At 52.6% G+C, this 16,868-nt stretch overlaps 2 protein-coding genes across 5 annotated transcripts in view; one reads left to right on the top strand and one right to left on the bottom strand.

Moving 5' to 3' along the window:
- The window catches only part of HEMK1 (HemK methyltransferase family member 1), an 11,156-nt gene extending 2,997 nt beyond the window's left edge, over positions 1-8,159 (bottom strand). For 3 of the 4 annotated variants that reach the window (XM_003800626.2, XM_023519576.1, XM_023519577.1), the window contains exons 1-7: positions 8,002-8,159; positions 6,422-6,808; positions 5,691-5,782; positions 5,304-5,397; positions 1,028-1,162; positions 653-717; positions 340-389 (exon numbers count right to left, since the gene is read on the bottom strand). In XM_003800626.2, coding sequence (XP_003800674.1) covers positions 340-389; positions 653-717; positions 1,028-1,162; positions 5,304-5,397; positions 5,691-5,782; positions 6,422-6,649 — 664 coding nt within the window. In that variant the 5' untranslated portion in view covers positions 6,650-6,808; positions 8,002-8,159. The remainder of the gene's footprint in view (positions 1-339; positions 390-652; positions 718-1,027; positions 1,163-5,303; positions 5,398-5,690; positions 5,783-6,421; positions 6,809-8,001) is intronic. The other variant, XM_023519575.1, reaches the window with a different exon arrangement.
- Positions 8,160-11,074: 2,915 nt separating this feature from the next.
- Positions 11,075-16,549, top strand: CUNH3orf18 (chromosome unknown C3orf18 homolog). Its single transcript, XM_012811884.2, has 4 exons — positions 11,075-11,647; positions 13,325-13,350; positions 14,024-14,171; positions 15,306-16,549. Exons 1-4 carry the CDS (start codon positions 11,357-11,359, stop codon positions 15,384-15,386), a joined length of 546 nt encoding a protein of 181 aa, XP_012667338.1. The 5' UTR covers positions 11,075-11,356; the 3' UTR covers positions 15,387-16,549.
- The last annotated feature ends 319 nt before the right edge of the window (positions 16,550-16,868 follow it).

Genomic DNA, 16,868 nt, shown 5'->3' with positions numbered 1-16,868 from the left:
GGCCCGGACTGGGGATTCGAACCCGCCACCTTAGGTGTACGTGGCTGGCGCCTTAGCCGCTTGAACCACAGGCGACAAGCCGCCAAGCCGCCAAAGGTTTTCTTTTAAGTTTCTGCTTATCTCTTGTCAATAATCAAGTCCTTAAAGTCTTCAATTATGAGGGATTCAGAAGGTCTCTCTGGTCAGGTCAGCACAGAAGGCAACAGCAACTTGTCTGTCCTCAGCAAGGACTGGTCTGAGATGCTGTGTATGTCCATGGGGAAAGCCTTCCCTCCATCTCCACCCACAGCACCTGTATCTAGGATTCCCACCTTAGAGGAGATAGGTAGGGGAGGATACCTAAGGTCACATCCAGTGGGATGATCTGAATCCTGTCCTGCAACCGAAGCCTAGAGAAAAGGGGAGGGGCGGGTAAGCATGTGGGGTAGACCCCTACCCTTGACTACAAGAAGATGAATCATGAATGCTTCTTGCAGCAGCAAAATACCTAGTACCCTTCATAACTCTGTGGGACCCATGGCAGGGTGCCCCCACTGCCTCCCCCTTCCTGGGAACAGAAATCAGACATTGGTGGGATTGATACCTGAATGGGGTCAAGATCAGGTCCCAAAGTCTAGCTCCCTCAACCTGGCCCTCTGGTTTCCCCACCTACCTTTGAGCATTCTCATGGGTCAGAGAGATGGCAGTCACCTCCTTATCCACAGCAATGACTTGGCTCTGTCCCAAGAACGAATGGAGGGTATGCAGAAGAGAGAATGTTGGGAGTTTCTGGACCCAGGAACCCTACTGGAACCACCCAACAGAATAGGAGGAAAATACTCAAAAGCTTTTCCCTCTCTGTGGCCAGGGATGGGAGCCAAACAGGGATGGGAGTTAGAGTCCGTGACTACAGTGGGCTGGGGACAGCCCTATCCTCCCTTGTCTGGTTGCTTCCCCTCTAGTACTCCTAGCAAAGGGATTTGGGAAAAGGACCAATGGGAAGGTGAATGTCAGTTAGTCTTTCCAGAGTAGGGTGGAGGGTATTTACCTGGGGGAGCTTGCTCAGCAGACTAAGGGAGATAGCTCCTGATCCACAGCCCACCTCTAGAATGAGGGGGCCACCTTGGGCTCCCACTGCATGGGATCTCTGGGCTACATCCTCCAGGACCCATTCAACCAGTTCCTGTGAAGCAGAGGGGTCTGGATCAGAGTTGGTGTCAACCTGTCCCTAGCAGGTCTTGGTACAGAAGCCCAAGCAGGTAGCCACTGTGTGAATGAATGCAGGAAAGGGAGATGGCCAGAGCCAGATTGGTCTGCATGTCAGCTGAGGCCATGGGCAGGTCACCCTGCCTCTCCATGCCTCAGTTTCCCAGTCTATAAAGTTGAGCATAGTTGAAGCCAGCCACCTCATGGGAATGTGCTGGGCGCTAAACTGAACCACATTTATGAAACGCTGATCCCATACCTACTGGATGGTAAGCATTCAATATCCCCAGCTAAGCCCTTTATAGATATCCATTCTCCCATTTTGTGCTCCCAGAAATGGTAAGAACCCTGATAGTTCCTGGCCACTCCCACTGTGCCTCACCCTAGTACAGAGCTTTGCCTGTACTAATCTGATGGATTCTCACAATTGTCCCACAAAGAAACTGAGGCCCAGGTGTCAAGGTTCACCTGAAGCCTGACCTGTGGCTCATAGTAACCAAGAACCAATGGCCAGTGTGTCCCCAGCCTCCTCAGAGAGCTGAGGAAGGGGACACATAGGGCATGGGGTAAATGGGCATGGATGTAGTAGGAGGTGCCCAACTATACCTCGCTTTGGTACCCGCTTTGGTACCCGCTTTGGTGGCAGGATGACCCTTTCAGACTTTGTTACTTTGGAAATAAGAGGGTTTTAAGTCTCACCCACCCATCTGCTGTCTGCAGGGACTGTGCATGGAAGCCAACACAGGGTAGGGATAAGTGGTAGAGAGCTGCAGCTGTCCAATGGACAAAATGTTCCTAATCAGCGTGGAGCAGGGAAAGGACAATGTGGCCCCTTTTCAAAGGCAGTCCTTTTGGACTTGGCAGAGGGGCCACCCAGAGGCTCAGGACTCTTGGGATCTCAGCTCCTAGGCAGGATTGGCTCAGAGAACTGGGTAAGGGGACAGCAAGTGGGTGATTTCTCTCACCTGAAGAGAGGCCCAGAAAACCTTCCTTGAGCTCTGGCCAGGCTCCCTACCACAGCTTTCCCTACCCAGAGCCTAAGGTCTAGAATGGGGTTTGCAGTCCCACCAGACTCTATGATGGGAAGACCAGGGGTCTGATCCATTGCAGTGTGCCCCAAACAGGCAAGGGTTGGCCCACAGAGAAGCCTCTTGACTACTTTCCAAGTGCTTGTCAAGCTCTCTGCGGCCCTGGGAAGCCACCTCTGGGTCTCACACTCCCAGGTCTTTCCAAAACTCCAAAGTCATCGGGCAGGCCCAATGGAGCAGGGGGCTCCACATCACTCAGACCCATTTTCCACAAAAACTCCCAGTACTGAGCCCCCCAAAGCATCTCATCCTTCCAGACTCCCCCAGTAATAAAATTCATCTACTCCAAGGGTAGAAAGTCTAAGGTAAGCAGAACTTGGCCAGCAGATCTAACCTTCCCTGTTCCAAGCCCCATCATCACCAAACAAGCTGCTGCCTATGGGTAAGTAGCTCCAGCAGGCTTCCTTCCACTCACTTCCACTGGACCTGGGCTAGGCACTACTGGAGACCTTTAGATACTTGTAGAAAGCTGGGCCATGAGGCTGGGACTGGAACAGAGTCTAGGGCTGTGGCTGAGAGCCTGTGGTCTCAGTGGTGAGGCTACCTGCTGAGATGCCAACAGGGTGGCCAGGACATATCAGGGGTGTGAGCCTCCTTTGGTTTCCTGGTCACAGACAGACCTACTCTGGCTGGAGAATGACCTCTCAGCCAGCCACAGCGGCCAGCCACCTCACAGATAGCCACAACCTCAGAGACACACACCAGATATATGAATGACCACCTCGGGCAGGATGGGAGGCTGAAAGACTCACCACTACCAGTGGCCTCTTACTCTCTCTTACATTGCAGACCATGGGAGACTAATCTTAGTTATGGGACCACAGCAGGGGTGGGGTAGCAGGAGTGGAAATCACTCTATGAAGTCCAGAAACTTTCTCTTCCTCACCCAGTGAAGAGCTTCCATCAGCCTGATGCTGATGGCTTTTTTGGGGAGATTAAAAGCCAAGTTGATCACAGGCCCAGGGTACCTCCTCCAGATGAACATGAGAAGAATCCAAGAACAGGCTGGGGCAGAAGGGCGGGGGCATGTGGGAAGGAGGCAGGGGGCAGGCAGTTGTTCCTTCTGCCTGCAGCCACTGTCCCCATATGGACTCCACACTCCCTCAAGAGGTTGGCCGAAGGCCTCAGCAGGACTTGAGTGTCACAAGCAACTTTTATTAGGATTACATTCCCTGTGGGGCAACCCCAGGGAGGGGACATTGCTTTCCCCAAGCCAATGACAGACAAAGCCCTGACCCTCCTCCCATATCCTATACAGCCTCCACACCAGGCTAGGTGGGAACAGGTCACACCCCCAGGCTGAGTTTCCTACATGACATACTACCAGGCTGGGGCCTGAGCCACCTTCTTACCCCCAAGGAAAATCCAACTCATTGGGCCACCTGCAACTTTGCACTTTAGACTCCTGCACCTATTACCAGAAACCACTCATCAATAGGCAGAGAAAAGAAGGCACCATGACCCCTCCCCTGCACCCATTCTTCCCGCTCCCTGCCACAGGCCACGTCCTCTTGAGTTCTTGGTAAGGCATCCCCTGATGCGGCTTCACATTGGGGTGAAGCTGTTGATTTCTCAGAAATGTCTGTACAGTAATACAGTGAGGCGAGGGCCTGGCCTCCCAACCACAGTGCCTCCCCTGCCCTTGCAGCAGTAGATCTGCTCTCCTGGCTGGGGTGGGGGGTGGTGGCAAGGGGAGCACATGGGAGCCAGAAGTCCACACTTGACACCCACGACTCCAGAACACATGGCTAGAACCAGAAAACTCGAAGGTCACCATGATAGCTGCCCTGATTCTGGGCAGGTTCAGGAAACGGCAAGTGACTTCCTGGCCAGAGGTTGTATGTTTGAGGGAGTCATAGAATAGCCTTCTACAAGCCCACAGGTAGCAGGCCACATCTTGTTCTAGGTCTTTGTACCTTATCACAGGTCATGCCAATCCCAGAAACAGCAGGCCCATATGAGGTGTGGGGTTTTGATCCAGGAGTCAGAAGTCCAAATGCTTCCCTCTCCCCCTCACAGCCTGTGAATCAACAAGGCCTCAGATTCCCTACTGACTCTGCTCTGACACTAGGCAATTAGGTAAGAAGTAAGGACCTGGCCTTCCAACCATATGATATGGGGGTCAGAGGGGTCAGAGGGTTTCTTGGCTGGGACAGAGGCTAGGAGAGTAAGAAGGGACTCTGGGCCCCTAGCTGGGGCAGGTGGATGGGGCCTGACTTTTCTCAGGAATGTCTGTGCCTACCTGGGTATCTTTCTAGAAACATTCCTTCTCAAAACCTGCTGCTTTCTGGCTTGCCCTCTAGCTCCTAACCAGCCTCACCCCTCATCCGCTTTCTCTAGCTCCTAGCTCTGCCACCCACAAAGTCAGGGAGAAGTCCAAGCCAGGCCATGGAAAATATGCCTCCCAGGAGCAGGGTGCCTCAACAGGGGACAGCATGCTTGGGCCACACATCCTTAGTCCTAGAAGGGACTGACATAAGTGATTATATGACCAGACAGAGGACTAAAGAAGACCATCAAGTCATAGATTCCCTGGCGTGGAGGCCCAAGACTTTCATCATCTGGGTCTAGAGAGGGCAATAATCTGCCCCAAGTCACATAGCTGATACCAGGTCTGTAGATATCCAGCTGGAACCCTCTCTACTTCCTTCACACTTCCTGAGAAGCTGTTGGAGGGCATTTGTATTCTGTAGGTTAGGCATGTCATAGGCCCACAGGATATTCCCTAGAGAAAGGCAAAAATAGGCTGAGCACTTGGGGCTCAGCTGAGGCACTCTAGGCCACTGCCAGCCCTAGGAGCCGGGGTGAGGGCTTGAGACATAAGGACAGTCAAGAGAGTCAACAGGAGTCCTCTATTCTCTTGGCCCCACAAACTCAGTAAACCAGGAAACAGGTTTAGGAGAACTCAGCCCCTGAGGATAGCTGTGATGGGGCCCTAGTGCCCCCTGGAGGAAGTCTGGGGCAAGATAGCTACCCTGAACCCCACCCTCATCCCAGTCCTGCCCCGCCCTTCCCTGGTGGCACACCCACCTCTGTCTCTGGCCGAGGAATGAACACAGGAGGCACCATCTTCAGATTGAGTCCCTGAAAGTCCCACTCCCCAAGGATGTACTGCAAAGGCATCCTGCAGAAGGGGAAGTCAGGTGGACATCAGTGCCAGAGCCCAGACCTATAGAATCACGCCTAGATTAAGAGATAACACTTGTAGCCGAAGGTGTCAGGCAAGCCTGTGTCTCCTGTGTCCTGGACTCCTAGGCCAAAGCCTTCTCCCCCTCATTTCCTGCTATTTATTACCCTAGATCCTCTTCTGACACTCCCTCACCCCAACACCTCTCTAGCCCTTAAGACGTTTTCCTCCTCTCTGACCCTGGTGAACCACTGCTCCCCACAAAAGCCCTCTGACCTATGGGTGCTCACCTCTGCAAACGGCGCCTACTCAGCTCTTGAATACACTTCAGTTGCTGAGGGGTCAGGGGATAGGTCCGAAGTACCGGCTTCAGGCTCTGAAACTGTCACACAGAGAATGTGAGGTGAGTGGCTGGCTCCAGGAGCTGAACATAAGTTTCTCATGTGGACAATACCTGTGGGCTCAGCACTGGTCTGGAGGGTCAACTCCTTGGGCAGTAACTTTTTTTTTTTTTTTGAGACGGAGCCTCAAGCTATCCCCGTGGGTAGAGTGCCATGGCATCATGCTCACAGCAACCTCCAACTCCTGGGCTCAAGCAAGTCTCCTGCCTCAGCCTCCCAAGTCGCTAGGACCACAGGCACCCGCCACAACGCCTGGCCATTTTTTGGTTGCAGCCATCATTGTTGTTTGGCGGGCCCGGGCTGGGGATTCGAACCCGCCGCCTTAGGTGTATGTGGCTGGTGTCTTAGCCGCTTGAGCCACAGGCGCCGAGCCTTGGGCAGTATCTTGCCTCAGATCACAAAGTTGATACTGTGCCTCCAGGTGTTTATCCCTGAACCCCTGGTACCTGGCCCACATTGTAATAGTTCGTTGGATAAATAAGTATCTATCTAAGACATTTCTTCAGAAAAATTCCATTAGTCTCAGCTAAGTACTCTGTGAGACAGAACAGCCTTAATGTCTCTTCCCCAGGGTCCTCCCTCCTCCCTCTTCCTGCACACCTGACAACACTGAACTTAACTGTTTTAGCTCCAAGGACGTGAGCCACGATGTACTCACTGGATTCCTGGGCCTCAGGGATACCTCTCTTCTCAAAGACACCTGTCCAGTAGCTAACCAGCTCGGTGGCACTGGACAGCCCAGCTAGAGGTGGATGGGGTTGCCATGAGCTGAAGGCCCAGCCCTGGGTGCCTCCCCTCCTCCTTGGGCCAGAAAAGAGTGCCCACAGCATTCGCCCCCAAAGCGCCATGTCTCAGAAAAAGGCTCTCCAGAGTGCTGGCAGGTTCCCAAGTCTCCTTTATGATGTCAGATGCTGAGGATGGTGCTGAGAGTGGTCTCTGTCCACAGCTGGATGGAGATGAAGAGGTCATAGGCTCTAATGGCTTTTATCCTCAGATGTGGTTGCCACCTTGGGGGAGGGAACAGGAGAGCAGGTGAGCCTTGTGTGGTAACTGACCCCAAATCTGCTGCCTGAGAAAGGGCATGTTCATCCACCTATTTGGTTCTTCTGGTCTTGATCAGTTATGTTTTCTTCACTTTTTAGCTGACCTAGGCTGAACAATTAGCTCAGTCCCTGCTAATAAATAGGCTGGTGGTAGGTCAGGGCACAGGTTTGGGGGTAGAACAGATCTGTGTCTGACCTTAGGCAAACCATTATTTCTGAATTTCAGTTTCCTCATCCATAAAATGAAATCACACCACCCCATAACAAACAGTTCATCAGTCAATGCATATCAAGGGCCTGGGAGCTGGCTTAACACACAGCAGAATCCAGCTCTTAAATAATGTTATGAGGGCAGAAGATTGCCTTTGCTTGGAGCTTTGTTTCTGATATTTTCCATGTATTGTAATTGGTTTTGTTTTGGGGCTTTTTTTTTTTTTTTTTTTTGAGACAAGAGTTTCACTTTGTCGCCCTCAGTAGAGTGATATGGCGTCAAGGCTCACAGCAACCTCCAACTCCAGGGCTTAGGCGATTCCCTGCCACAATGCCCGGCTATTTTTTGTTGCAGTTTGGCAGGGGCCGGGTTCGAGCCTGCCACCCTCGGTATATGGGGCCAGAGCCCTGCCCACTGAGCCACAGGCGCCTCCCTGTAATTGTTTTGTATGTTGAAAATTTTCCCCTTATTTAACCCATGATCCCAGCTGCCAGCATAAATTGACAGCTATAACACTAACAATTTTATATTTAAACTGTCACAAATAAGTTTAACTTCAAATTTTAAAATTAGTGGTCCCCTCTACTTCCCGACAAAGCTCTCAACTAGCATGTATTGAGCACCTAGTAAGTTTTACAACTTTAGATACAAGTAGGTTCCGAGAGGGGTAGCGATTGCCTAAGGTCATTCAGCTAGGAACTGTCCCAAGCAGACAAAAGCTCAAGCCTGCCCTACACAGAGGTGGGTCTGTCCATCTGTCAGCCGTTCCAGGAGCTGAGGCCGGAAGTTTGGGGCACAAACTCCGTACCAGCTACACAGGGCATTGTTAGTGACCAAGGCAAAGCTCCTTTCCTCTGAGCCTGTTTCCCCCATCTGGTCTACCAGGGTTGGGGCCGGCCAAGTTTCGAGAGTGTTGTAGATCAGGCGTTCCCATCCCGATACCCACCTCTAGGGCATACCTGTCTAAGGGACTGCCCTACCAGCCCAACAGCCCGCAGAAATGACCCAAGAATCGGGTCCCGGACGTGCACAGACTGCGATGCGTTCCCTCGGATGTACCTCTTCCGGGGTTGGAGCATCTGAGAAATAGCTCGGGCAGACACTGTTGCCCAGCTCCATAGTTCCTAACACCGTTAGCTTCCTCCCTAGAGACCCCTGAAGGGCATTTGGGGCGGCAGTGAATTCCACGCCCACTACGCCCCCAGGTCTAGTGACAGGAAAGTGCCAGGATGTGTAACGGCTTGCGCCCGGGGGCTTGGACTAGCCAGTCTTCCTTAAGGTCATGGCAGTATATTACTTCACACAGTGATTGCTCCCAGGTAGTGTTTAGGGATCCTGCTAGGGCGGTGTGTAGGCGGAGCCAAATAGCCCACCGGAATGGGGGTGTCACCGGCAGGACCTAGGCCCAAGGGCCGGGGGGCGGGGCTAAACCCGGGGGGCGTGTTCTACCATAGCCTACCGGCCGGATCCAGCAGAGCGCGGGCGGGTTCCTCTGTTGGAGGCGGGACCCAGTGGCCAGGACCCTGCAGAGACGGTAGCACTGGCCCAGATGGGCACCAAAGGGCTAGGTTCAAATCCTGACTGTTGGCAACTTATCAGGAGACCGTGTCCGGTGGCTGGACCTCTCTGCACCTCAGTTGCTCCTTCTATAAAATTCGTGGCAGTATCTTGCCAAGTGTGACTTAGCTTGATCCCTGTTAACTAAACTATTAAACTTGAGGTTTCCTGGGCTCCTTCTGGAACCAAGGAAACCCTGATATCTGCATTTGTACCATGCTACCCCGTGATCCCGTAAGCTTCTTTGGAAACCTGAGGATTAGAGGTTATCCGAGGGGGCTCCTCCCCATCCATACGCCACGGATGTAAGCAATTGGAAGGGATTATATGTAGACTTGCCTGTGTGGGGATGCCCAATAATAATACCAACTGGATAATAATACCATCCTGTACCCAACTTCTCTGGACTGAAGATGACCCATTTCTAGCCCAGGGTTGGAGTCATTTACCAAGAGCCCTCACAACAGAGGCCCCATCTGAGTAGGAAGCCAAGGTTCAGGAAGGAGAAGCAGCTTGTTCAGGGTCACAAAGTCAGTAAAGGGTCGATCCAGAGTTGAGCTCAGGCCCAACGCTGAGTACTCCTAGTCCAGTGCTCTCCCCAAGCCTCCTCTGGATGCTTGCGTTTCGGGGGCATGAGTCTGTCTTAGAGCAGGTCGAGTCTGGGCTGGATCAGAGCAGTCTCGAGGTTAGGGATAGTCTCCAAGAACTGAAAACAGGCTCCTGGCTCCTGCCGGGGGCGGAGCCAGATGCGAGAGACTGGTGAGCGGGCCAATGCTGGATGGTCTCTATGCCTGACAGCCAATCGAGGGCTGGGGGCTCGGAGCGAGTAAGGAGGCAAGGAGCTGGAGCTTCCGAGATCCCCTGAGAGTGCTCCTCCGGGTCCCACCCCTGCTGTGGGACAGGGCCATAGCCACCCTAGCCCAAGCTGGCAGAGCGAGCGATCGCGGCTGCGGGCTGCGGGCTGTGCGCCGTAGTGGGCCTGGCCGGCGGCTCCGAACGTTCGTTCAAGAACAGACCTCAGGTCGGACCCTCTGACCACCACGCCGGGCCTTGGGGTTCCCCCGCCCTGGCTTCCCGCCTGTCACCACCACCCCTAGCCTATCTGACTGAGCTCCCCGCCCTGGAGATTAAGTAAGTGCTGAGGTCGCTACCTACTGTGCAAGAATAGAGGAATTACAGGGTCGTGGAGGCGGGCATGGGGATTGGTGCAGGGAGGACTGGGAGACCTAGGGAAGAATGGCATGCGGATTCTTAAAGGTCGCGGTGCAGATGCCGAATCCTTTCACTCTGGTTTCCTTCCCTTCCTCTCTGGACCCTGAGGCAGGGCTGGCAAATGGTCAGCAAGGCCCCTTTTCTCCTTTGGGGGGAGGAAGAATAACAGAGCCTAAGAACAAGAGATAAGGGCCTGACCCAAGGTCACACCTAGGGTCAGTGACACAGCCAAGAAAAGAATCCATGATTCCTGTTGTGCCCAGTCTAGATGGAGGAAGAAGACAAAAAGGGATGAGCTCTTCCACTCCATGTCCTTCTGCCAGCCTTACCACTTCCTAAAGGACCATTGGGTATGTGGACACCTCACACACACGGGTGCATCGGCACAGGGAGGCACCCCACATTTACCCATGAGCCAGGACATATGTGTGTGCTGCCATGAGTTATGTTTCCGTCCTCTCCTCAGGCCTGCCTATCTGCAACTTGGCTGGAACCTCTTCCCACCCTGCTTTACTCAGGACCTACTGGGCTGGGTAAATCTCCCATTTTCTGTTCCCAGGGGAGGAGGGAGGAGAAGATACCCAAAATGGGATGGAAAGCCTCCTTACTCCCCTTATTCCCCTTGCCTTTTCCCAATGATCCCAAGAGTCTGCAGAGAAGCCCAGCTAGCTAAAGGACAAGAGCCTTCCTCTCCTTCCTGATTTTAGGTCTTGCCACACCAGCCCTGACCCCTACTCTATAAATAACAGTAGGCTGGGTCCAGTGGCTCCTGTGGCTCCTCCTCTCCTGAGCATGTTGGCCAGCAGGAGAAGATCTAATATTTATTGGGCACTTACTGTGAATAGGGCTTGTGCTAAGATTTTAGAGACCTGTTCATTCTGATATTTCAGTAACCCTGTGACCCTGTGGGGATGTTCTTAATAAACTCTTACACTCAGGAAACTGAGACACAGAGAAGCAGAGTGACTTACCTGGATCATCTAGTTAAGTAGCTGACCTGGGATTCAAAGATAGACCTGACTAGCTCTTGGGCAAGTGTTTACCTCCAGGAAAGGAAAAAGCTATGGTATTTTTTTTCCTAAGCAGGATGAGGAATGTGGGAGGCAGGGAGTGAGGAGGTGGGAGCTGTGGGGAGCAGGGGACATGTTATTGTGCAGAGGAGGGACTTTTTCTTTCAAACCTCCCATTGACTTTCCTACCTTCCAGGTATGATCACTATGATCCTCTTACCCACAAACAGAGGAGATAAGGCTTCATTTTTGTTCCTAAAAACACATGGGAACCATAAAACACTTGTCCTAATATCTCCTAAACTTGCCCTTGTCATTTTCCTCAAACCTTTATTTCCACAGTGCTTTCAGAACCTAGAGGGACTTCATGTCACTGCTGAGCCCCTTAGCCTCATATTTTTTATTCTTTCCTTTCCAGCACCCAGGGAGGCAGGGGGCTCCCTTTATCCAAGGAGTGGTTGTACAGGTGGCCACTACAAGTGGTAGGAACAACAGGCTGGGACCTCTTGATGTCAGAAGTGAATGGGCAGGTTGACTGACCACAGACAGTCTCTCAGCCAGGGCCCTGTCTGCATCAGCATGAACTCCAGGATTGCACCTGCTAGGGGCTGGTTCAGCAGCCACCCACCCACCTCTGAGCCTGATCTGGAACCTGCTACAGAAGGGTCAGCCTCTGAGACTACTACCCTCAGCCCAGAAGCTACCAGCTTGAATGACACCAGAATCCCTGATGTGGCTGGTGGCGCAGCCAGTGTGGGTACCATGCTACTGTCCCTTGGGATCATCACAGTGATTGGCCTGGCTGTAGCCATGGTAAGAGCTGGGGTAGGCTGAAGCTGGCCCAGGAGGCTCTCAGTTGGGAAGGGTAATCGATGTTCAGATGCATAGAGAACCAGATCAGAGGGCAATATCTGTTAACAATAATGCAGTACTCTCTTCCCCCAGAGATTTGTCCACTGGGGCCCAGAGATGAGAGAGGCAAATGTTCTTATTAGAAGAACCAAAAAAGTTTCTGAGAAATACATAGTGTTTTGAGCTGGCTCATTAAGACCACATAGGAGTAGGGGAAGATGATGTTCCAACTGGATCATCCTAATGGGCAAAAGTTTGGAAACAGGTAGGAAGTTTTGTGAGCAGCAACCCCAATAGTGAAGCAACTGGGTGTGGGGTTATAATAGGAGTTGAGGCTAGAGGGTAGTTTGAATGGATTATGGGCTGCAGAGTCTGGGTGGGATGCTCGGTGCATGGCAGGCTGTTGGCAGTATTCATTCATTCATTGAGCAATTATTTATTGAGTACTTGTCTTTGTACCAGGCCTTTGAGACTTAGGGAGACAAGGTCCTGCCTTGTGGTTCTTATGAAGAGTGAGAGACAGATAAAAACCAAGGTTTCCAAGGAAAGCTTATAGGGACTTCCTTGGGGAATCAAGTGGGAGAGCAGGGGAATAGAGGTACTTTCTAGGCTGAGTGCTTGGGAATAGCTAAGGGTGTAAAATTAGAGCTGGCTTCAGTGCCATGAGAAGTGAAGTTGGGCAGTCCCCAGGAGGGTGAGGAAAGAGCTGCTGCAGGTGTACTACAGTGGTGAGTATGAAGCTTCTTGAGCTGATGTCAGCCCCTGAGGATGTGGGCTGTCCCTCTAAGATGATACATAGATGCTCAGAATGTCACTGAGGGACCACTGGAGATTGCACAGCTGAGATGAGGGAGAGTGGGGATGCACCTGAGCTTCCTTTATGGGCCTAGCAATGGTAGCATTCTTTCTACTGCTCCTTGGAAGCTCTAATGGCTGGCCTTAGGCTCAGCAGCATGTTGCTATGACAAATAGGACTGTAGATTGTCCATCCATAGCCTGGTTGGAGCTGGTGTTAAACCAAGATTGCCATATGGGCCCCATAGGCTCTGGATTGCCTCCAAAGAGCAACTGCCAGCCACCAAACAAGGTCAGGATGCAGCACATGCAGAGTGAGGCTAGGGCTTTGGAGGCTTGCTGGAGTGAGGGTAAGGCAAATGCTAGTGTTTCCCCTTGCTGCCTGTGTGCTGTTTAAGCAGACTGAAACACCCTAAACTCAGATCTAAAGCAGAGTCTAGAATCTGCCCTTGTTACTCTCGGTGAAAGATTTTGTCCTAAAAACTTAGAAAAGCTCCCTGACTCTTTGTTCTAAAGGAATACTCAGAGGGCAAGGGTGGATTGACTTCTTAGCAAAATTGGAGAGGTAGAACATTGTATGATGGAGGGAGGAAACAGCTCCTTGGCATAGGAGGCAGATCCAAAGGTATTCCCTGTGTTCTGCTTCCTCTCCCCTCATGCCAGCTCTGAGCCAGGCCATGAGTATGGGGAGGAACAAATCTGTGTCAGCCTGTGTGCCTCACCCAGGAGGAAAAAGAGCCTTGTGTAGGCAGGATCAGTTGGGGAGGGCTTCCCAGAGGAGGTGGGGCTACAGCTATCAAGACCTCCTTCCCTTGACACTTAATACTGCTCCTTCCCTTGCAGGTTTTATACATCAGGAAGAAGAAGAGGTAATTCTCCAGCTGTTACCCCAAACTCCAGCCCATGGGCAGTGTTGGGCTGGGCTCCAGGGGATGTGGGTTGAAAGGAGAAAGTCTCCACCTTCCCCACAAAAGCCCTGTCCCTGGTCAGGGAGTTAGGGCCCCTTCTGCCCACTCAGGGTTGGGGGTGACCACTTTCCTTCAAGGATGGTTGAGGGTATCCAACTAGGACCCCACACACAAGGCAAGCAGATATGAAGATTCTAGATAATTAGGTGTAACCCTGGATTGGGAATGGGTGGGGAAGGAGAAGGGGCGAGATGCCACCCAACTGCCCAGCCACCCTTGCCCTGCTCCCCCGAGCTAACTGCCACTGACTTAACCTCCCCGACCTCAGTCCCCAGGGGCTGTGGATTACAGCAAGTCTCCAGTCTATGGAGTCCCTGTGTACCCCATGGACAACAGCTACATGGCCCATGGCCCTACCAATTCCAGGAATGGTTAACCCCTCAGGCCACCCATCAGGGGTTGAGCTGATACTAAAAGTGCAAAAATGTCTGTCATTTAATCCCATTTTAAAGGAAATCTTAGAATGCTAAACATAGTTATGTGCTATGGCCAATCTGGTCAGCAGGCAGGGCCAGAGGGCTAGTAGGAGGGGAAGGGCCTGCCCTGTCCCTAGCAGCCTTTGCCCTATCCTCAGGCTGGAGAAATTACGCCACCAGCTCATGCCCATGTACAGCTTTGACCCTACGGAGGAGCAAGATGAGCTGGAGCAGGAGCTCCTGGAGCATGGACGGGATGCTGCCTCTATGCAGGCTGCTGCCTGTGCTCAGGCCGCACAGGGCAAGGTGGGCACTGACCAGGCTCCCACCCCACCTGCAGCTGTCATGTCTCCTCCACCCTCACCTTCCCTCCTTTCTCATGTCACATGGTCAGGTGGCAGCTACTGGGTTTTGTTGGGTTTATTTAGAAACGGGTCAAATTGCTCCATGGCCACCTGCAGACTCAATACACAAGGCCAGGCTAAGGCAGCCCTGGGGTCTAGCCTCACTCTGCCCCAATAGCCTGCTGATCTTGGGAGCCCCACTGGCATCTCTGAACCTCAGTTTTCTCATTCATAAATGAAAATCCTAATTCTTGTCCTGTGTAACCCCACATACTGGCTAGAAGAGCTGGAAGAGGGGGAGAGACTAATTGGGGAGATTCTTGGGAGGTTGTTGGGGGCTAGGACCTTGGGTTCCTCTGCTTCCTGAGGGTTTATGGTCCTGAGTGGGTTGTGGATGCCATCAGACTCTTGGGTAGTGGTTGCCTTAAAGTAAACTGATAGATACCTAGCCACCGACAGACCCCAGGCAGGTGGAGACCCCAACCAAACTCAACACCAACCACTTGCTCCCATTTCTCCAAATCTCCAAATTCCCAGGGCCAGAGTGTCATGAGCAGGCCTGGCCCACTCCTGACCCATCCAACCTCTTTGCATCTCCTTGGGCGCAGGAAGAGTCAGGCTAGGAGTCTAAAGACCCCTTGGTTTTTTGCCTTCAGTTGTGCATCACCTAGGTCCAGTATATATTGCCCCCTTGGGATATTCAGGAAATTGCACCGTGAACCTTGGTCTACTTAGCCCCTGGGACTACTGACCATTTGACAGTTGTTTCCTGTGCCAGCCCCTGTGCTAGGACCTGAGGGTACAGAGCTGAGCATCACCTGCTAGGAAAAGGTGATGCATATATAATTATATCAATGCCTGGGCCCACAGTGACTGCTGCCAAGGTGATAGGATAAGCTGGGGTGACTGTTGCAGGGAAAAGTCATCTGAGCCAGGTCTTATTTCTCAGCTGAGCTTGCAGGGAAAGCATTCCAGGCAGAAGGCACAGCTGGTGCCAAGTACAAGTAGACACTAGGAAGTGAGGGTGGAGATGACAGGGCCAGAGAGTACACAGCTTTGGTCAAGGTCTCTGATGCCCCTGCTTGTCTCCCTGCAGGCCACTCTTCCTTCCCAGGGCCCACTGCAGAGGCCCAGCCGGCTGGTGTTTACCGACGTAGCCAACGCCATCCATGCGTGAGTGGCCTAGGGACACGCCTGGTTCTCTGATAGAGATACGTGTCATGGTGCCCACAGAACTGCCCAGTCCCTGATTGTCAAGACCTACTCTCAGGACCTGCCAAGATGGGAAAGGGCCAGGCCAGGCTCCAGCTGTTCTGTGGACCCACCTGCTGACTCTCTAGTCTCTAAGATAGGCAGGCTAGTCATCTGATCTTTCCTAACCTGAGGGCCCTTGCATGTGGGGCATCCCTTATGGTGGGAAGGTCAAGAGCCACTGCTGGCTTTCCTGTCTCCTGTCTAGGCCCCTCATATCAGGGTCTGCTCCTCTAATGTTGAGGAAATGGAGGGATGAGAGGGGAAAGGGGTTTGCACTCTGTCATGGACAGAGACCTGTTTTTTGGAATCAGGAGGCTTGTCTGGGATGGGGAAAGGCAACCACCTGAATCCTGGGGACAGAGTGGGGAAGAATCTGTTATGGGCCCTGAAAGCCCAGGAATGAAGCTGAAACTGCCCAGTGGCAAGGATGCCAGAAGAGGGGCTTTTCATGATTGAGGGCCATCCATACTAGAGGGTTCATGAGGTCTCCTAGCCACCTATCCCTGGCAGGGATCCCTGTTTGCTGAGCCTAAACTAGGGTGGGAGCTGAGGGGGGAGGAAGTAGGGGAACAGAAGTGGAAGGATACAGTCCCCAGACCTGCTGCATGTGCATGATTGTTCCCACAGGCAGACTTATTTTTATGCCAGCAGCACAGAGGGCAGGATGGAGAGCTTCTGCATTGGCTCCACCCTCCAGGATAGTGGAGCATGGGGCAGGCTACTTTCTCTTCTCCCTTCAGTATTCAGGGACTGCAGGGAAGAGGGAAGCAAGGCAGGGTTTCTTGCACTGTCCACTGCATCTCTTCACAGGGTTCTAGAAGGCAGGCTCCCTTTCTGGGACTATATTGAGGACCTGGGGTTAGGAGAGGGGGCAGTTCTGAATGCCTGAAAGAAGGTGGAGGATTACCCCTTGGGAAAAGACCTAAAAATCTACTCTATTTTTTAATTACCCCACCTCCATCCCATCTATGGAAAGGGGCTCTCAGTGTTTATGGAGTGGAGAAGGGGTCTTTGCACTTGGCGTCCCCATAAGACTAGGAGGGTCAGGACTGATGCCAGAGGCCAGGGGTCCTCAAACTTTTTAAACAGGGGGCCAGTTCACTGCCCCTCAGACCATTGGAGGGCCAGACTGTGGGCCCCAGGACAAGTCGGCTGCTAAGCAGGACAGGCAGCGGTGGCAAAAACACCCAGCAGGCTGGATAAATGTCTTAGGTGGACTGCATGTGGCCCATGGGTCGTAGTTTGAGGATGCCTGCCAGAGACATTTGGGCAAGGTGTTGGGCAGAGACAGACACCAAGAGCTGGGCATTTCTCTATGCTGGGCATGCTTGTGCCTTGGGCCTAGCTCCCCTCTATTGCTATACTCCACTGATTGGAGGGATGCAGGAGTGGCATGTGTACATCT

This window comes from Otolemur garnettii, unplaced genomic scaffold, assembly GCF_000181295.1.
Source record: "Otolemur garnettii isolate 467f Iridium unplaced genomic scaffold, OtoGar3 scaffold00179, whole genome shotgun sequence".
NCBI lineage: Eukaryota > Metazoa > Chordata > Mammalia > Primates > Galagidae > Otolemur > Otolemur garnettii.
Note: the sequence above shows the minus strand (reverse complement) of the source record. Positions and strands in the feature narration are given on the sequence as shown.